The sequence below is a fragment of the Aphelocoma coerulescens genome, chromosome 17 (genome assembly GCF_041296385.1).
Source record: "Aphelocoma coerulescens isolate FSJ_1873_10779 chromosome 17, UR_Acoe_1.0, whole genome shotgun sequence".
Lineage (NCBI taxonomy): Eukaryota > Metazoa > Chordata > Aves > Passeriformes > Corvidae > Aphelocoma > Aphelocoma coerulescens.
The window spans coordinates 10,254,157-10,273,955 of NC_091030.1; the positions used below are offsets into that span (position 1 = coordinate 10,254,157).

Genomic DNA, 19,799 nt, shown 5'->3' on the forward strand with positions numbered 1-19,799 from the left:
CCGCCGGCGCGGGCGGAAGCGCGCGGCACTTCCGGCGGCACTTCCGGCCGGGGCGGCCCCGGTGAGCGCCGCCATGGCCCCGCGGGCGCTGCCGCTGCTGCGGCCGGGACAGCGGCCGCGCTCGGGACAGTGGTGAGTGGGGCGGGGGGACCGGCGGGACCCCGGGCCGCCCCAGCCCGCGCTGAGCGCCGCCCTCGCCCCGCAGGTACCGGCTGAGCCCGCGCGGGGAGCGGCCCGGCGGCCGCGTGGGACTCGGCTGCCTCCTCCTGCCCGGCCGCGTCCTGCTGCTGGCTGGTGCCGACCCCGCCGGGGCCTTCGCGGACGCGCATTTCGTGGAGCTGGGTGAGGGCCGGGCCGTGGCGGGCCTGGAACCGGGACCGCGACCGGGACCGGTCCCGGGTCCGAGCGCCTGTCCCTGCCCGCAGCCCCGCTCCGCTGGGTCCCCGCCGGCTGGCGCGGACTGAGGCCGCGCTACGAACACGCCACGTTCCTGCCCGCCACCGGCCCCCCGCGCCTCTGGGTCTTCGGCGGCGCCCACCCCGCGGGGAACCGCAGCTGCGTTCAGGTGCTGGACCCCGGTGAGTGCCCCAGATCCGTGCCCGGAGCGGGACCGGGGTTCCGGGCTGCGGGACAGGCGCGGCTTCTGTTCCCATGTTGGTTGTTTGGTTAATCAAATGTCTTAACTAGAAACAGGAACGTGGGAGAGCCCTGCAGTGAGGGGGGTGCAGCCGCGACCCCGGACGTTCCACACGTCCTCGGCGGCCATCGGGGCCCGTCTGTTCGTGTTCGGGGGTGGAGACAAGGGAGCAGAGCCGGTGAAAGACCAGCGGCTTCACGTGTTCGACACAGGTACCCCAGCGCCTGCGAGGGCATTCGTCTCCCGGGCGGTGGGAGGGAGCTTTGCCCTTCGGGTTTAGTCAGAGGGGTGGAAGGGCTGAGCTTTGTTTGGAGATGAGTCCAGCTGGATGGGTCGCTGTCCTTCTCTTGACAGGCCTTTGTGTTCACGTAGTCACTGGGGATTCAGACCCCGTGGCTTGGATAGGAAGCCTTGGCAGGGCTCCGGGGTTTCTGGTCTGTAGAACTTCCAGAGTTTTGTTCCTCATGCACATGTATTCCCGTTTTTAGCCACCCTGACCTGGTCCCAGCCGGACACTCATGGTGATCCCCCTTCTCCTCGGCACGGACACACCGTGGTTGCAGTTGGGACCAAGCTCTTCATCCATGGAGGTTTAGCTGGAGATGTTTTTTACAATGATCTGTTCTGTATCGACATAAGTAAGTGTGGATGGAGGTACTGAAGGGCAGTACCTGTGTGCCATGTGCTTTGATGTGGGGGGACCTTTTTTCCATAATACTAGTTCTTAAGTGCTTAAAATACTACCCTCTTTGTTTAAATCAACAAAACATGTGGGGTTTGTATAATGCATAACCATGGACATGTTCTTTTCTTGCAACAGATGATATGAGATGGGTGAAGATCCCGGCCACTGGGGATGTCCCTGGAGGACGGGCATCCCACTCCTCAGCAGTGTTTCAGGACCACTTGTACATTTTTGGCGGAATAGGTCCAGATGGGACACTGGATACTGCGTACAAGTATCACACAGGTAGGGAGGCTGCTCTCAGCGGTGCCACGGTAGATGCCAGGCAGCTGGGGAACACATTACCTGCTCAAGTCCTGGGCCTCTTCCCCCTGGAGTTACACCACTGCAGGACTGAATGCTCAGAACTGTTTTAATTAATGGTGTCACTGTCTGGGGTGTGGCATTTAAAGCTGTGACTGTATCTTTGCACTGCAGGAAGGCAGCAGTGGACGCTGCTGCAGTTTGAAACCCCGCTACCCAGCGGGAGGCTGGACCACGCCATGTGTGTCATTCCCTGGCGGGCTGGGGCACACAGGGACACAGGAGACACCCCAGCTGGGAGAGAGCCACCTCTGTCAGCAGGTGACAGAGCTGGGCCCCTCCAGCAGGGCCTGGGTGAGGACTGCACTGAAGACACCTTTGTACATCTCCTGTTTGTGTTTGGGGGGATGGACACAGAGGGGCAGATACACAGGGACTGCCTGGTCACCCTCATCGAGTAGTGTCCCCACAGCACCAGCCTCATCCTGTGGGGTTAAGTCTGTCCCTTAAACAATCCTTACCCTTGGACGGCTGGCACGGTGCTGACACCCCTGGGGAACAGGGGCTCTGCCTGAACACGGTCCTGCTGCAGCCCCAGCCCAGGGAGCACGGCAAGAGACGAGGTGGTCTAAGGCACTGCTGGAGCTGGCACCACACAAGGTCAGTCTGGATTTAACTAATCCCATGGATTGGATAAGGATCAGTTAAATAAAGAGACCAAATTTCAACTAGGCTTCTTTTTTTATAAGAACCTTTATTAGGTGTAAACTACTTTTCAGTTTTTAGAAAACTGGTCTGTTTCATATGAGACTTTATTAAAGCTCTGAAGTTTTAATACTGCAGAAAAATGTAATTAAGCCAAGCTCCTCCCTTAGGTACTGGGCACCATCACTACTGCAGGCACTGAATGGGTTCTGATGGATAGCCTTCCTGTCCCAGCTCACTGAAAGCTGCCCCTTCAGCAGTTATTCAGGCTTGATCCCCCCTTCCTCATCAGGATCTGTTGTAGAACTGCAGGGATGTCCAAGTCCCCCTGGCTCCCGTCAGAAACTGAGTCTCAGCTCACCCCAAGGCAACAGATGCCCAACTCCTGCTGTCAAACCTCCCACTCTTCCATAAACCCATGAAAGGTAATTTTGAGGGGGTGAGCTGCACTCCATCCTTCTTTAGGGTTAATCCAGATCCTGGTTGGAGCTGGGTAATGGAAATTACAAAACTAAAACAAAAGTCCAGTGTAAATAACAAATTTATTGTGGTCACTCCAGGTAGAAAAGCTCTACACCAAGTTCATATGACCAAGCTGTTAAATAGAATGTTCCACTGCCAATACTTCTAAACCCACATTTACACTCCCACCCCACTCCCCTCCCCAGACATCAAGCAACTGCTAACGAAAAGCAGGATACAGCCACGTCGGGCTAGCGGTTCCAGCTCCACTCACGAGTGAAGATTCAAAGTTACATTCCAAATTAAGAGTTCAATATTTTAAACAAGTGTTCCTGAGTCCAATATATACACACACCACATTCAGAGACGCCGGTATTTACAACTCATCCTTCTCTGCTGCCTCCTCCTCGCCGGGCGGGGGGCCGGCGCTGCCGTACAGCTTGCTAACGATGGGCTGAACCACCTCCTCCAGCTCCTTCTTTTGTGCTTTGAAATCTTCTATGTCCCCATCCTGATGGCTTTCCAGCCACTCGATCTTTTCCTCCACTGCTTTCTCTATTGTTTCCTTGTCCTCAGAGGACAGCTTCCCACCCAGCTTCTCCTTGTCCCCAATCTGATTCTTCAGGGAATAGGCGTAGCTCTCCAGCTCATTCCGGGCATCGATGCGTTCCTTAAGCTTCTTGTCCTCCTCAGCAAACTTCTCAGCATCATTCACCATCCTCTCGATCTCCTCTGGCGTCAGCCGGTTCTGATCATTTGTGATTGTGATCTTGTTCTTGTTCCCGGTGCCCTTGTCCTCGGCCGTGACACGGAGGATCCCGTTCACATCTATTTCAAAGGTGACCTCAATCTGGGGGACACCACGGGGGGCAGGAGGGATTCCCGTGAGATCAAAGGTTCCCAGCAGATGGTTGTCCTTGGTGAGGGGACGTTCACCTGCAAGAAACAATGAGACAGGGTTACTTTCTTTCCTAGCTGTGCTTGTACTTTGTGAAACCATGAGTGACACAGTTCCACCTACAAAGTACCTACAAGCCTTTGTGACAAACGGGAACAAGAATGAAAACCCTACAGACAGTCTCCAGCTGTCACAGGGACCACCACAGGTGACACCCACCTTCATAGACCTTGATGGTCACTGTTGGCTGGTTGTCAGAAGCTGTGGAGAAGATCTGAGACTTCTTTGTGGGAACAACAGTGTTTCTTGGGATCAGCTTGGTCATGACACCTCCGACAGTTTCAATGCCAAGAGTCAGGGGGCAGACATCGAGCAACACCAAGTCACCTGGAACAGATCAAAGGCACGACTGTGACACAACTTCCCAACACAAAACACATCCCCCAACACTGCAGACAAGATCCCAAGGCCTCAGGGGCACAGAATTCCAAGGACTGGAAAAGATCCAAGTTCTTCTGCATTTTCTTGTCAATGCCCAACATCCACTGTTCAGTCAACTCTCTTAGGTGGCAGTGAAGGTGTCCTTACCTGTATCCTGATCCCCAGAGAGCACCCCGGCCTGGACAGCTGCGCCATAGGCCACAGCCTCATCTGGGTTAATGCCACGAGAAGGCTCCTTCCCATTGAAGAACTCTTTAACGAGCTGCTGGATTTTGGGGATGCGAGTCGATCCACCAACCAGGACAATCTCATCAATATCAGACTTCTTCAGGTCGGAATCTTCCAGGACTTTCTGAACAGGCTTCATGGTGGAACGGAACAGGTCCTGGAAAGACAAAAACCCAAGGACTGTGGGACTATTCCCAGCATGCCCCACTGTGCAGCCCTGGGGGTACAAAGTACAACACTATGGAGCAGAGATGCCAAACTGTCCGACGCGCAGCCTCAGCAAGGCCCAGCTCCCTGGCAGGCAACAGCTGCCTGCTTACACAGAGTTATTTATACTCCAAAGTGCAATGTCACAGCATGAGATGCTGCACATTCCCAAGTCCCAAGTCAGAGCTGAGGCTATGTAACTTTACCTTTCTAAACTTACCATGTTCAGCTCCTCAAACTTGGCTCGAGTGAGTGTCTCCGAAAAATCTTCTCCTTCAAAGAAGGACTCTATTTCGATCCTGGCCTGGTGCTGAGATGACAACGCTCGCTTGGCCTTCTCCACCTCCCGCCTCAGCTTCTGCACAGCTCTGTTATCCTTCCTAACATCTTTGCCAGTTTTCTTCTTGTAGAGCTTGATGAAGTGCTCCATAACCCGCTGGTCAAAGTCTTCTCCACCCAGGTGAGTGTCACCATTAGTAGCCACAACTTCAAAGACTCCATTGTCAATCGTAAGGAGAGAGACATCAAAAGTTCCACCACCCAGATCGAATACAAGGATGTTCTTCTCTCCCTCTCTCTTGTCCAGTCCATAAGCAATGGCAGCCGCTGTTCTGTACAGGGAACAGCCTGTCAGAGCGGGGGGTGCCACCCCACAGCTCCCCTCGGGCAGGACAGGGTGAGGTACTCACGGCTCATTGATGATCCGCATCACGTTGAGCCCCGCGATGGTCCCGGCGTCCTTGGTTGCCTGGCGCTGGGCATCATTGAAGTAGGCTGGCACCGTGACAACAGCGTGGGTCACCTGAGCAGGGGGAGGCACAGGTTTGTTACAGAAATGAGAGAAAAACAGTTTAAGTAGTACCAACCACTCTGAGCAGTGCTGGAAACAATTAGCCCATCTTTAGAAATGAAGACCCAGCACCAGCTAAGCCCATTTAACAGGGCTGCCAGAGGGGCCTGCAGCACTAACTGCGGTTCAGGAGGGCAAGGTTAGTCCTGACTCAGCCTACCCTTCTCCCATTTCCTAAAGCTGCTAATCCCAGTTGTTACCAGTGTTTCCCATCCACTTACCTTCTTCCCCAAGTAAGCCTCTGCTGTTTCCTTCATCTTCGTCAGGACCATTGCAGAAATTTCTTCAGGAGCAAATGTTTTTGTCTGTCCACCTCCAACATCGACCTGAATGTGGGGCTTGGCTTTCTTCTCAACCACCTGAGGAGAACAAGGGATACTGTCCCATTTAACTATTCTATGAGCAGATACCTCTTCTGACCACAGCTGTAGTTCCTCCGGTCCAGCCTCCCCCACCTCTGCACTCAGGGCCCACCTTGAAGGGCAGGTACTTGATGTCTTGCTGCACGGAGGGGTCATTCCAGGTGCGGCCAATGAGCCGCTTGGCATCAAACACTGTGTTCTCCGGGTTAGATGTGAGCTGGTTCTTGGCAGCATCCCCGATCAGGCGCTCCCCCTCGGGGGTGAACGCCACATAGGACGGTGTGATGCGGTTCCCCTGGTCATTGGCGATGATTTCCACGCGCCCATTCTTGAAGACGCCCACGCTGGGGTTGGGGGGGGAGCAGAACGGTCAGGCGGCGCGGTGGCCCGCACATCCCCCCACCTCCCCTTCTGCTCCTCCCTGCGCCCTCCCGGGCCCCGCAGCCACTTCCGCGCACCTCCCGTGGGCCCGCAGGCCTTGCCTCCCCAGAAGGGGCCCAGCGCTACCCATGCAAGCGGTCACCACCTTTCTTTCTGCTGTAGGCCCAGCATTACCAAGGGCCCGCAGGACCTGCGCCCCCCCCCCCTCCCCCCGCTCCAAGGCCCAAGCACAGCCCGTCAGCCCGGCCGTCCCCCCGTGCCCGGTCCCCACGCACCAGGAGTAGGTGGTACCCAGGTCGATGCCCACCACCGTGCCCACGTCCTCCTTCTTCTCCTCATCGTCCGCCCAAACGGCGCCCAGCGCCAGCAGCGTCAGCAGCAGAAGCCTCATGCCGGCCGCTCACCTGCGCCCACCTGCCGAGAGGCCGCCGGTTACACAACGGAGGCGCCACGTGCGTAGCCGCTCCCCCACCCCTCCCCACGCCGCAACCGCCCTTACCGTGCCCAGCGCCGCCGTGCACAGTCACCCACCGACCCCACCCGCTCCTTCCGTGCCCTCAAGCACCATCCCCACCCCCACCGGCCCAGCCCCGTGCAGCCCTCCCCGCGCGCGGCCCTCACCGTGCAGAAGCGCCGCGCCCCGATCACCGCTGAGCCGCCAGGCCGCGCCGCCCGCCCTTTTATACCTTCCGTTACCCCTTCGTGGAGCCTCCCCATTGGCTATCGCTCCCTCGCTGGAGCCTTCCCATTGGCCGGCTGCTACCAAGCTGGCCTCCCGCGATTGGCGAGCGCCGTGCGACAGCTCCGCCGTGCCCGGCGCGCCCCCCTCTCGCTGCCTCATTGGTTCCACCCGCCGGCCGCGGCCACAGAGAAGTGTGAGCCAAGCGGAGCGTCCCCATTGGCCGGGCGGGACCACGGCCGCGGGGGGGAGGGGGGGCTTCTGGAAGTTTCCATGGTTACCGGTGGGGGGGGGGGGAGATAACCCGCCGGTGTCGGGGGGCGCCGCTGCCTCCCGGGGGCACCGGGGTACGGGCGGTACCGGGGAGCACCGGGACACTGCCGGGAGGGCGGTGCGGGGAGGTTGGAGCCGGGCCGGCATCATGGCCGGGCCGTGCGGGGTCTCGGTACAGCCCCGTCCCTCACCCGTCGGGGATGAGGTGACACGTGTGTGCCCAGCGCCCCGAGGCGACACCGGGACCCGTCCCCGGACAGCCGCTGCCCGTCCGCCGGTGCCAGCATGTCGCAAGGCCCCGCCACGTCGCTACAGCAAGCCCCGCACGCACAAGTCGGGGCCAGGCGGAGCGGGGGCTGACGGCGGGGCGAAGCTCCGAGAGCGGCCCCGGCTCCGCCCGGCCCCCGGCTCTGTCCCCGCTCCGCCTCGCCCCGGCCCCGCTCCCGGTGCCGGCCCCGGGACTACAAGTCCCAGGAGCGCCGTCGCCGCCTGCGCAGTGCCGCGCCCGCCCGGGCCGCAGCGGGAGCCGCCGGGGCGCTGGCCGGGCAGGGACACGCTCGTATCCCGCGACAGCGCTCGGCTTCCTCCCCCCGAGGAGGAGGAGGAGGAGGAGGGAGCGGTGGGAGGAGGAGGAGGAGGAAGGCCCGGGGCCTGACAAAACGCTTTGGTTTTTCCAGGGAAGAGAGAGGGAAGGCGGGCAGCCCAGGAGAGACGGAGCCGAGGAGGGTATGTCGGGTGGGTTTATCGCGATAGAGCGCCCGGGAGGCGGGGGGAGCGGTGTGGGGGCGGCGGGAGAAGTTGTTGGTGCGGTTTGCTCGGGGGTTTGTCTGTGCCCTTCTGCCCCTGGCCAGCCGTGCCTGCCCGGCGGGGTCCGGGCACCGGCGGTCCCTTTGCGGAGGTATTTGGAGAATTGGAGCCCTTGGCAGCGGGGCCCGCGCGGCTCCGGGAGCCGCTCGCTGCCGTGTCTCCTTCATGGCTTTTGTGTTGTGCAGGTTTAAAACTTGAAACTTGACGAGTGTGGTGACTTCCCTTTTTGGTTACTCACAGACCCCTAACGCTGGAGAACTCGGTCCGGGGACTATCGGGCTTTTTTTCTTGCAAAGTCATGATACCGCGCTCCTGAGAGCTGTTGGGATGGAGCTCTCGGAGCGAGCATGTGACACTACACTTACTGATAGGTAAAGTGCTATTTTGGTGGACGATGCAGTTGACTCACAAGTAGAAGATGCAATTTGAAGAGGATGGAGGGGAAATGGCACGGGCAGCATGTGAAATCTGAAATACTCTGTAAAAGTGGCAGGATGGTGGCTTCAGGAAATAGACTTTTTAACTGCTGGTGCCGAGTAGGGTTCCAAAATATTTAAGATGCTCCACACGCGGGTTTTGACGTGAGATTTGTCAGGTCCTGGAGAATATACTCTCCTCAGTAGCAGCTGTCCTTCCTGGTGGATGGGAAGGGAGCTGCTCTCAGGAGAGCAGGCTGGGAACAGGTTGGTTTTGCCAGTTTGAACGGCTTCAAGTTCTGCAGTTGTTATGACTAAAAGTTTATTAGTGTGACCCTTACCTAAAGAGAGCTCCACTTTCTAGCATCACAAGCAACTGGAATAGATTTTAGCCTGGTTGTGTGCTTTTGTTGGTTTTATGCAACATGGTAATGCCTAATAGATAATTTAGTAGCCAGCTGATCCTGTGCTTTACTGGTAAATTCTGTTATGGGGTACGAGAAACAAGGGGCTCCTTGCACATGGATGGACAGTGTGTCCAGGGCTAGCTGAGAGCAGCCTCTGGGCAGAAACAAATGTGAGGGATGAGTTTCTTATTAATGTCAATTAGACAGTGGAGCTGCATTTTGTGTGTCGCACATGTTTGAGCTGGTGGGTGCTGCGACGTGAGGGTTCAGCAGTGAGCCCTAGGTCATGGTGAACCATCCTACTGAAAAAAGGGCCCTTTTAGCTCAGCTGTGGGAGACAGACAGTTAGCTTGTATAGAGAAATAAGGCTTGTGAGGTGCTACTATAAATACTAATGAGGAAAGAGGTACTTTATCGGGGCCTGAATTAGCTTGGAAGCTATTCAGGCTTGCTTAGGAGTTATTTTTCAGCAGGACAGAGTGATTTTGCCTTGCCCTGCCCTGCCGACTTTAGATCTGCCCAAACTTGTTCTGGAAGTTGAGTCTTGTGTAGCGAGACTCAGGAGGAGCAACTAATCCTGAGCAGGAAACACAGGAGGAGGAAGGAGGATCTGGTGTACCAGCAGTATTGACCACTTTACTTAATCTCTTTTCTGTCAACTGAATCACAGAAATACTTAGCAGAAATGTGACCCGTTCCTGTATATCACAGGACAAACACATGGTGAGGTGGAGTTCAGCACCTGAAGATTCAATGTTGTGTTTTCCAGGACTTTTAAGAGTAGGAAGCAGTCTGTGTCCTGTGTTCATCAAAGGATAGACTGCCTCAGGTTCTGAGCAAATGTGTGCTGCCAGCAGGGCAAGGCATCTCGGATGCTGTCAGGTCATGCAGTCTTTGTTGTTGATATGTGGAGCATCATGAAGGGAAATTCTTTGAGTTGTTGTGCTAAGCTACTCTTACTGTGTTGCAGTTACTCTTAGGTTCCTGAGTAGTCCTGAAATAACTGGCAGAAAATGGAAATGTTTTCATATCAACATGAAATTCCAGGACTGAAAAGTAATCTGCACATAGCACAATCTTAAATATCTGTTGTTCCTTCAGCCACAGCAGGCTGTTGGATATCTAAATAGCATAAACTGCCTCCTTTATACAGCTGTGTACAGATATCTGCTCTTCTAAGTGTGGTTCGTGGTAGTCATAAACGAGGTTGCTGGATAATTACAGGCGCCTTTATGTTTATGAGCAGCTGATAAGGTAATCTGACAAACAAGGTTCTGGAATCAGCAGAGACTCTGCTCCAGAGCTGTTCTGTGGCATGTCACCAAACACTGGCTGTGGCCAAGTGCTCCTGAAGCTTTGGCCCCGAGTGCTGGTCCAGAGTGAACGTGGTGAAGCCTGGTCAGAGGATGCAGCCGCTGTCTTTTTGTACTGTTGTGAAGGGAAGGGGTTTTGGGGAGGAGCAGTGTGTGTCAGGTAGGTGTGTTACTGGTACAGTAGTTTCTTCTTTCAGAACAAGCTGTGTTGGTAATACCAGTGTCTGAGGAGAGGAATAGCACATGCATCTTGCTCAACTGGGTTTTTTGGGTTTTCTTCCCTGAGCCTTGCTGAAATACCTTGTGTGTTAAACTGCTGCTTTACATCTCTGGTATTCTCAGGTGTCTGCCAGAGACCTCAGGTGAAGACAAAATTGTTTGTGCTCTTGCTTGCTGTGCATGTGTGGCTTCAGAATAATTAATTTCAAAACTCGTGGAAGGCAGTGATGAGGTGTTCCTCTCCACAGAGCTGCATCTCAGCAACAATCCTGGCAGTCAAGCCACTTTAACTTTTATGGAGGTTACCAAGCTGGGGAAGCTGCTGATCCCATTTTCCTGTACACAGGGTGAAAGCTGCTGTCATGCAGTTGTCTTCCTGTGGATTGACAGGAAAATCCTGTGGATTTTCACAGTTCTTGTCGAAACAGTGGTACACAGTAACCTGCTGTGGCTCAGTTCTGAACCAATTCTCCTTTACTTTTGTTATTTCTAGCGTTCTGCAGCAGAGGCAGATAAGACACACACGTGGGTAGTGGCCAACTGATGGGATGTTATCAGGTAGTCACAGGACCAGTATATTTAGCATCACAGATGCAGCTAAGGGTGCTCTTTGGAGCCTTGTTTTGGGCCTGGAGCTCACAGAGGCAATTAGTTTAAAAGGAAAAATCAGAATGCACAGCAATTGGCAACTTCCCACAGCTTCTCGGGGCCTCAGTGTCCGTGGAAGGGCTGAGATGCTCTTCATGAGGAGGTGCTGAAGTTGTTCCTGTGTTGGGTGGTCACTTCACTTTCCGAGTAGGGGTGAGGTTTATGCTTGTCAGGTTTTTTTTCAGGTAGCAAATGGCACTGTGCAGGAGTCTGACCTCTTTTTGCTGGTCAGGTGGATTAATGCATTTGTAACAGGACTTTGAAATGTGTGGGAGTCTTATTTGCTTCCTGAGTATTAACTAATTTTGTATATTTCTTTTTTTTTCATTGTCCATAGTTCCAGAAAAGGTTACCAGCAATGTAACTGCTGTTTTGATGATCATACCTTACCTCAAAAGGTCTCTTGTTTCCAGAGCACCTTTGTCTCTTTTGCTGATGGGGCTTTTGGAGCTCACTCCGACCTGTGGGCAGAGGAGGAAGGAGCATCTTCCTCAGAGGCTTCTCAGGGAGCTTTGCCCATCCCTGATGCTGAAAACATCTTCTCTAATAAAAAACCAGAAAATGACCCTGAGTGAAGCTGTGAGGGAAATCACTTGTAAGTGTAGGAGACACCTCGGGAGCTGTTTAATTGGCTTGTCTGCTCTTAAATGGGTTTGTAACCAGTGACACAAAAACAGAGACTTGTTTTGAAATTTGGCGAAGCAAAGGTATAGGAATGTAGGCAGAGGCAACAGGCTGTTCGTAGGGGTACTCCATGTGGGTCCCCCCTTCCTTCCCAAACTTGCTTAGAAGCACTTGTCCAGGAAAGTGGAGACTGTATTGACACCTGAAAGTGGAAAATGCCAACTAAAACTGTTCAGGTTTGATCAAGTATGAGCAGCTCTTGAGCACAGCCCTACAGTGGGAAGCTCTGAAAAGCCAGAAGGTAGCTCTGCAGGTCTTGTTTGTGTGTGTTTGTATGGATTCAACTTTTTTTTCCTGGCTGATGGCAGTAGCTCACAGCCTGAAAACTGGTTACTACTGTGTTTGCAGGCAGTAGCAAGTTTACTGCTGTTTTTTTTTTTTTTTTTGCAAGCTCTTAAATTCTGAGACTAAAAATAAATTTGTTGCAAGAAGTTGTTATTTGTTTCACAAAGAACTTTGGCAGTAACAGTGATGTTTCTTCTTCTAATCATTTCTCTGAGACTGTCCTAGTTAAAAACATCTGAATTAGCACATCCTTCAAGTTCCTGTCGTAATCTCATTTTTGGATGCATCAGCTGTAACCTCTGGTTAGGGTTGCTGAATTTGGTTTTGGATCTTTTTGAGTTTAGGGGTTTTTTTTAAAGATCTTTATACCCAGTTGTCTGTGTTTACTAGGAATGGCCTTTAAACCATCAGGTGTAATAAAATTGCATTTTTTTAAATGCATAAAGACTTGTGACAGCTTCTCTGTTCGTGTCTGCCTGGCTCCTGGTTGTGAGGTCAAAACTATAGATGAAAGGACTTATTTACACCAGGAGCAGTGATGGTTGTCATTGCACCTGGTTGTCAGGCTGCAAAAACCCAACAAATGGGAAACCTGTGCCTAATTAGGGAGCTAATCTGTATTCTTCAATGAGAATCACCTCCTGCTCTGCTGAACAGTGAAACACAGATCTTTAAAACACTAGCAGGGAAGAGCACTGGGCCAGCACATGGCACTCTAGCACATTATTTGTAGTTTCTCAAGCATGATCTAAATGGGGCTGTGAAGCAAGGCTTGTCCAGAGTCACTGCAGGTTGTGGGAAGTTTTTATTTTGACTGTAGCATGGCTTTGAAGGGTTCCTCACTAGAGCCCTCTGACGTATCTCCATTCCTGATACACATGACAGGTATATTATGATCTGTTACAGATCACATCTGCATCAAACCCTTGTCCTTCCCAAATTAGCTGGTGTGGCTGTTAGTTCTGGTGGGGAAGACATAAAGCAGTTAACCATCAGTTCTGTGACCTGCATGCTTGTACCCCTTCCTTTGTCAGTATTAATGCAGCTGATGCTTTTTTTCTCTCCAAAAGAGTTAATTTTTAGATGGGTTTGCTCCTGGAATGTGTCTTGTCTGGTGCAGTACTCTGCTGAGATGTTTTCTAGTTGTGAAGTTAGAGCTGATGTTACGTTCATACAGAACAGTAGTTTGTGTAGATTTTAGCCCCTGATGTGCTATGAAAGCCTATGGTTGTTTCAGTTTTTCTCTCTATAAAACGACATTTTTGGATCACAGCCTAAAGAAATATTCTTCTGAATTGAAATATTTAAGGAATTTTTTCTGAATGAATTCTACTGTTGAGCAAAGTCTCCAGATTTATTTCCAACTTCTGCCTTGTCTGGGTATTGATACTCCTTGGTTTGTGGTTTGGTGGGTTTTTTCCTTAATTAGTAATATTGTTATTATTTATTTTTTTTTAGCAGAACAGAGCAGCATTGGGAGCTTGGTGCTTCTGGTGCATAGGTGAGAGAGGTAACAGGCCAGAGATTCCGACACCCAGGTCCGGGGGTAGTGCTGGGTTATCTGGGTGGGCTTTAGGACGAAGGAGTAAGTGCCTGTTCCCCAGACAGCGAGTGGGAACGGGGCTGGTCTTCCTCTCCCTGAACTTGTGTCACCTGAGCTGTAGCAAGGGCCACATGCCCTGGGTAAAGGCCAGGTTCCCACCTCGTGTAGCTGAGGTGTGGTCAGGGGTTGTGCAGTGCTGTGCTCCTGTTCCTGCTCACCAGGGCGAGCTGAAAATAGCATTTGCTTCTCTGCCAGTGTCCCTGATGTGTGACAGAACAATGGAACTGGCGCTTGGGAAACCTTGCATCGTTGAGTGGAGGATTTGAGGGGAGGGGCACAGCAGCATTCGCCGCCTGGTGTGAGCCTGTGCCCCGCTGGTCACCTCGCGGGGCTGGCAGGACTTGTCCCCTCTCTGCTGGCACTGACCCTGTCCCCTCTGTGTGCTCAGGGGTGCTGTGCTGCCCGCTTGCTGCCCACCATGGTGAAGCTGGACATCCACACGCTGGCCCATCACCTGAAGCAGGAGCGGCTGTACGTGACCTCGGAGAAGCAGCTGATCCAGCGGCTCAACGCCGACGTGCTGAAGACGGCGGAGCGGCTCTACCGCACGGCCTGGATCTCCAAACAGCAGCGCATCAACCTCGACAGGCTCATCATAACCAGGTACTGCGGGAGCGAGCGCCGCGCCTCGCTTGGTGATGGATGATCCTCAGAACCTGGAGGCCTTTGCTGTGCTAATCATAAAAATTGTGAGGTTGTAAAGCAAACCTCAGCTAGGGAATCTTACACGCCTGGCCATTTGGGCAACTTTTTTTAAATACTTGTGCGTGTTTTGCTTCTGTTCATGAGAACAAACTCTCCTGAATTAGCTATTACAAAGTATTTGCAATCTGGAAAGACTTTTTTACCTCTGTGGCAGCCTGGTTAATAGATTGACCACGTGGCATCTCTTAGCAAGTTTGTTTACTTAAGAGTTACTTAAACTGTTTCAATGTTTTTCTTTAAAGTGCTGAAGCTTCTCCTGCTGAATGTTGCCAGCACGCAAAAATCTTGGAGGACACACAGTTTGTGGATGGATACAAGCAGTTGGGATTTCAGGAGACTGCTTATGGAGAATTCCTAAACAGACTGAGAGAGAACCCCAGGCTTATTGCATCCTGCCTGGTTGCTGGAGAGAAGCTCAACCAGGACAACACCCAGAGTGTCATTCACACAGTCTTTACCTCCATTTATGGCAACTGCATCATGCAGGAGGATGAGAGTTACCTCCTGCAGGTCCTCCGTTACCTGATTGAGTTTGAGCTCAAGGAAAGCGACAACCCCAGGCGGCTGCTGAGACGAGGCACCTGTGCCTTCAGCATCTTGTTCAAGCTTTTCTCTGAAGGACTCTTTTCTGCAAAACTTTTTCTTACTGCAACCTTACATGAGCCAATCATGCAGCTTCTGGTTGAAGATGAAGACCACCTGGAAACCGATGCAAACAAGTTAATTGAGAGATTCTCCCCAGTACAGCAGGAAAAGTTATTTGGAGAGAAAGGCACAGAAAAGTTCAAGCAGAGAGTCCAGGAGATGGTTGACTCCAACGAGGCCAAGCTGGTGACCTTGGTTAACAAATTCATTGGCTATCTCAAACAAAACACTTACTGTTTTCCTCACAGCTTGAGGTGGATTGTATCACAGATGTACAAAACGCTGTCGTGTGTGGACAGGCTGGAGGTTGGGGAGGTCAGAGCCATGTGCACAGATCTCCTTCTGGCCTGTTTCATCTGCCCTGCCATCGTCAACCCGGAGCAGTACGGGATCATTTCTGATGCTCCTATAAATGAGGTGGCAAGATTTAATCTGATGCAGGTATGATTCATAGTAAGGCAGTCTTAAAAATATACAAATGGCCTTTTTCTTCCCACTATAACTGATGTTACTACAGTAAAAGTGAAGGTACTCTCTCTCCGACTTATAAAATGAATGCTAATGAAATATTTGTGTTAATTGTTGCTGAAAAGGCAGGCTCCAAAGTTTATCTGTTTGCTTAAAATACTGACTTGAAAAAACTGACAGCATGTATTCCTGTATCCCTTAGAAGAGTTGCAAATATGCTTTATGAAAGCTGTTATAAGGGATGGAAGCTAAGGCATAAAAGTGACTATAAGATGAATTCTGGAATGTATGTAAATGGATGTTGTTCTGTTCTTGCTAATGTTACACATTGTAACAGGTATTGCAAAAACCAATGAAATACTTTGCTGAAACCCCCTTGTTGTCTGGCAGTAATGCCCAATGCTCTACTTGGAGCGTTCCCCAGCCTTTGTGACCAGCTTTTGTAGTTATGCAAATACTTGGACAGTTTAATGGTATTACATACAGGAGTCATCTGAAGGTGTTGAGCAACACTTGTCTGACTGAGGATGTTCCTCCACATGAGGAACAAAACCTGCCTTTTACTGTTGTGTATAAAGTGGGCAGGGAGTGATTCTCACAGTGCAATCATGCTGGTGAGTTTTGCTCAGTGTTTTTCTAGAATCCAGCAGCAATCCTCTCCTGTGTCACTGCTCACGTGCTGTAGCAGAGCAGTTGGCGACTCTTTAAATTGAGGGTTGTTTTGCAGTTGGAGATGAATAAGGAATATGTGCTCTGAAATAAGGCTTAGCCTTCTTGCTGTTTTTCCTTAGTAAAATATATGCAGCCCTTGAAAATCTCTAGGTTTAGATGACCTAGATTCAACTCTCAATTCTGACGTGTTGTAAAAACAAAACATGCTTTGTTCCTGGGAGGGGGAAGTATGGATGCTCACAGCCTACTGTGTGTGCACATTTTCTTGTTAAAGGCAATGACTGCTTCTTTTTTAAGCTTCTTGCATTTTTTCTGCCCTGAAAGCGAGCACAAGTCTCTGTCCACTCAATCAGAAGTATTCCTTGGAGTATTAAATGAAAAAGGATTTAGAATGGAGGAGGTTTTTTTGAATATTTTTTGTAATCAGGTCCATCATGTTGGTTTGAAAGGCTTATTCTTTGTACTTCTTTTCATTTTCAGGTTGGGAGACTTCTGCAGCAGCTGGCAATGACAGGCTCTGAGGAGGGAGATCCACGTACGAAGAGCAACCTGGCTAAATTCGACAAAGTAAGAATCCAGACTGAAAGTATCATCATCCTTCTGCAGCCTCCTTTTTCAGACATTGCAAAGGATTTACTAAGTGTTTAATTTCCAAGTTACATGTAATGCGAAGCAGATTAAATCCTGCACAAAGCTGGGGAAAAAAAATCTTGAGTACTAGGATCAAGGGTTGGGAATTCTTGCTTCTGCTCTGACCTAATACTTCTTAAAAGAAAATATTTTAAAAAATCAAAGGAAATGACATTTTCAACTGAGCACTGTAAGTGTTCAAGGCCAGGTTGGATGGGGCTTGGAATAACCTGATCTAGTGGAAGGTGTCCCTGTCCACGACAGGGGGTTGGCACTGGATGGCATTTAAGGTTCTTCCAACCCAAACCAGTCTGTGATTCTGTGATTCCATGAAATACTGAATTACTGTCTCTGGTTTTTCAACTGAACCTAACAAAACCCTTTGATCTGAAGACAGCTTAAGTATAATGTCTGTTTTAACACCTAGTAATTTGTTAGTGCGAGTAACTTCTCTTACTTTTTTGCATAGTTTTGCTTTTTTTATTTAACTTTTCGTCTGTCAGTATTAATCATCCATAGCCATAGAGCAGTTGTCTTTGTCGGAGCAACAATGAAGCTGATGATCTTTGATATATTGTCAAGTGTCTAAAAACCTGTTGGTGTCCTTGGTAACCTTGTATCCTTCCAGGTGTTGGTAATTCTAGTTGGTACACAGTCACCACACAAAGCTACACATTTATTGTACAAGTAACATTTTCACTCAGATTAGAAAGTGCTCTTCTTGTTGCTTCCTTGTTTCACTTTTAGTCCGTGCTCAGCAGATTCTTCGCGAAGGGGCAGTTTACTTGCCTTTATTTTTTATTTAAAATGGTAAGAGCACACTTAAGTAAGTAACACTTTGGAATGCAGGAAAGGAACAAAGGAAATGATAAAAGTAATTGCACACTTTCCTTGCTTGCTCTTCAGTGACCTTAAAATATCTGCCATTTTATCCTAAGATTTTAGAAGTAGGAAGCAAAACTTAGATTATTCTGTGAACTACTTGACTCCTGCCATAGATTTCCTTCCAAGCTCTAGGGAATGGTCTCTCATTCACACTCTCTGCTGTCTCTCAGAGCTGTGTTGCTGCTTTCCTGGACGTGGTGATCGACGGGCGCGCAGTGGAGACCCCCCCGATGTCGGCCGTGAACCTGCTGGAGGGGCTGAGCCGCACCGTGGTGTACATGACCTACAGCCAGCTCACTGCCCTGGTAATGCCTCCTGCTCCTGCAAAGAGCCAGCGTCAGCTCGTACCCGTATGGTCCCACCTTGGCAAAAGCAGGCTGGTCATTTGCACTGCAGTTCTTACCAAAACTGTTGTCAATGTTTAGGTTGGCTTCATGCGGAACGTCATGTCAAGCGATCAGCTTAAGGAAGATCGGATGGCTTTGGAAAACTTGCTGGCAAATTTACCCCAGAACAAGCCAGGGAAAAGCAGCAGCCTTGAAATGACTCCGTATAACACCCCCCAGCTTTCTCCTGCAACTACTCCAGCTAACAAAAAAAATCGACTGCCCATAGGTAAGGAGAGCGAGCGCAGTTCCCGCATGATTTCTGACACCTTGGGCATTTCTGTGCCATTTTCAGTCATCTCTTGGGGTTACTCTTTACACCTTCACTTCCTACTTTTTCTGTGTAGATGGTGAAGAATTTTCTTTAGCATAGAAGGTAACTTCCTTACTGTCTGATGCAAGTGTGGTGGATGACCTTCATCACTCCAGCTCGAACTGGAGAAAATTGCTGGAGTGGTTGGTAGTCATAATGGTGGTGGTTGGCAGTGATAATAAATGGAAGGTTTGAAGATGGGAAGCAGATCTAGGGGGAAAATTGCTTAGGAAAGTAGTAAGATGGAAGCAGAGGCATTTAAATAGTGGGATAGAATAAGTTTAATATTTTTATTAGAGAACAAATGGACAGGAGGGTAAACAAGCAGGAGCAGGACTTTTAGAGTACGTGCTGAGAAAAGCTTTTTCCTTTCTCCGTTCCTTGCCTGCTCTAATTCCAACTGTCAGTATTCTGGAATGCAATTTTAGGTTGGTTGGGTTTTGTTTTTCAAACAGGATTTCTGGATCTTGAACTTTTCCATATTAATAATACTTTCTTTTAAAATAGGAAGTGTGGTATGCTTCTTCAGTGTATATTTATGTGAATATGACCACATGGGATATTTTTGTTTCAGAGATTTGGTGTCAGTGTGTAAAAGGACGAAAATATACAGAGGTCAATAAGTGGCAAAAAACCCCCACAAAACCACCCCCAAAACAAACCTGTCCCATGTTGGTTTAACTCTGCTTTTGAATGGTTCTGGTATTACACCTCTAAAGTAGTGGAACTTTACAGCATTTATTTTCTGGTATAAGATATCTTTTGCTCAAAGTTTTTGTTTCTTTTGTTCATTTTAATGCTTTCGAACTCCAGGACAGCAGTTGGCAGCGATCACTGCCTGGGATACGTCTGCTACCAATCTCTCAGCTCACATAACTCTAGTAACCCCTTTTGGTGGGTAGTCCCCTCTTTCCATTCTTCTGTGAAACTTTGGCTCGTGTCACATAACTCAAGCATGTCTTTGGGTTACCCTGGCAATCAGTCCCCTTTGCAGATTTCTTGGGTGTATGAACTCATTTGGTGTACATGTGGATTTAAAAACCCCTCGTGTGCCTTTGTGTGACAATCAGAATTTGGCTGCGACTTCTGCACACTTGCCTTGTTTTCCCTGGGTCAAATAAAGAAATAATTGGTGTCATGGTGCCATTCTTAGAAACCTTAATTTCATGTGGATGTTTTTCCTTCTGTGGAGCCAAACATAGGAATTTGAGGCCAGTTGAAAAGAGGATTTAAGAGTGGCAAAGTAATCAGAGTAAACCACTGATGTTGTATTGTGTGTCTGGGTTTGAGACACCTGTTAGAATAAGATTTCCTACTTTTTAGGAGAAAAAAACTTTTTAAACAAATTAATTCGAGTTTTAAACCACAGAAACCCAGACCTTTTTTAGTAACAAACTTAATTTTCTCATATAATGTATAAAAAGTCTTTTTGTAATTGGAATAGGCTGAATTGCTGTAGGCAAACAAGTCACAGTATACCTTGTTTTTCTGCTTCTCAACTTTTCTGTTGAATTTTTCCTTCTTCACAGGGCAGTACTCAAGTTTAAACACCAGTTCCATCTCTCAAAAGTTTAATAAGATTTTGATTTAGAAAATTTATTT

The 19,799-nt window shown here is 50.0% G+C and overlaps 3 protein-coding genes across 7 annotated transcripts in view; 2 read left to right on the forward strand and 1 right to left on the reverse strand.

Annotated features, from left to right (window-relative positions):
* Window positions 1–44: 44 nt before the first annotated feature.
* RABEPK (Rab9 effector protein with kelch motifs) lies at window positions 45–2,353 on the forward strand. Its single transcript, XM_069031534.1, has 7 exons — window positions 45–132; window positions 206–342; window positions 426–578; window positions 688–849; window positions 1,126–1,275; window positions 1,458–1,607; window positions 1,800–2,353. Exons 1-7 carry the CDS (start codon window positions 74–76, stop codon window positions 2,084–2,086), a joined length of 1,098 nt encoding a protein of 365 aa, XP_068887635.1. The 5' UTR covers window positions 45–73; the 3' UTR covers window positions 2,087–2,353.
* Window positions 2,354–2,853: 500 nt separating this feature from the next.
* On the reverse strand, window positions 2,854–6,881 carry HSPA5 (heat shock protein family A (Hsp70) member 5). The gene is made up of 9 exons (XM_069031533.1): window positions 6,781–6,881; window positions 6,435–6,573; window positions 5,891–6,122; window positions 5,638–5,775; window positions 5,256–5,368; window positions 4,787–5,177; window positions 4,279–4,516; window positions 3,910–4,077; window positions 2,854–3,728 (listed from the first exon to the last, which is right to left on the reverse strand). Exons 2-9 carry the CDS (start codon window positions 6,548–6,550, stop codon window positions 3,169–3,171), a joined length of 1,956 nt encoding a protein of 651 aa, XP_068887634.1. The 5' UTR covers window positions 6,551–6,573; window positions 6,781–6,881; the 3' UTR covers window positions 2,854–3,168.
* Window positions 6,882–7,758: 877 nt separating this feature from the next.
* The window catches only part of GAPVD1 (GTPase activating protein and VPS9 domains 1), a 29,145-nt gene continuing 17,104 nt past the window's right edge, over window positions 7,759–19,799 (forward strand). For 2 of the 5 annotated variants that reach the window (XM_069031541.1, XM_069031543.1), the window contains exons 1-7: window positions 7,759–7,837; window positions 13,882–14,096; window positions 14,441–15,284; window positions 16,464–16,550; window positions 17,669–17,803; window positions 17,924–18,113; window positions 19,011–19,091. In XM_069031541.1, the coding sequence (XP_068887642.1) occupies window positions 13,912–14,096; window positions 14,441–15,284; window positions 16,464–16,550; window positions 17,669–17,803; window positions 17,924–18,113; window positions 19,011–19,091 (1,522 nt within the window). In that variant the 5' untranslated portion in view covers window positions 7,759–7,837; window positions 13,882–13,911. Of the gene's footprint in view, window positions 7,838–10,196; window positions 10,215–13,881; window positions 14,097–14,440; window positions 15,285–16,463; window positions 16,551–17,668; window positions 17,804–17,923; window positions 18,114–19,010; window positions 19,092–19,799 lie in introns of those variants that run through there. The other 3 variants (XM_069031544.1, XM_069031545.1, XM_069031542.1) reach the window with 2 other exon arrangements.

Excerpts from the sequence above, each read along its gene's own strand:
- HSPA5 (XM_069031533.1), bottom strand. The coding sequence starts at position 6,550 with ATGAGGCTTCTGCTGCTGACGCTGCTGGCGCTGGGCGCCGTTTGGGCG. Across the intron at positions 5,369-5,637 it reads AGGCTTACTTGGGGAAGAAG|GTGACCCACGCTGTTGTCAC; the intron begins GTAAGTGGATGG and ends CCCCCTGCTCAG. Across the intron at positions 3,729-3,909 it reads GACCATCAAGGTCTATGAAG|GTGAACGTCCCCTCACCAAG; the intron begins GTGGGTGTCACC and ends TGTTTCTTGCAG.
- RABEPK (XM_069031534.1), top strand. The coding sequence starts at position 74 with ATGGCCCCGCGGGCGCTGCCGCTGCTGCGGCCGGGACAGCGGCCGCGC. Across the intron at positions 579-687 it reads CGTTCAGGTGCTGGACCCCG|AAACAGGAACGTGGGAGAGC; the intron begins GTGAGTGCCCCA and ends TGTCTTAACTAG. Across the intron at positions 1,276-1,457 it reads TCTGTTCTGTATCGACATAA|ATGATATGAGATGGGTGAAG; the intron begins GTAAGTGTGGAT and ends TTCTTGCAACAG.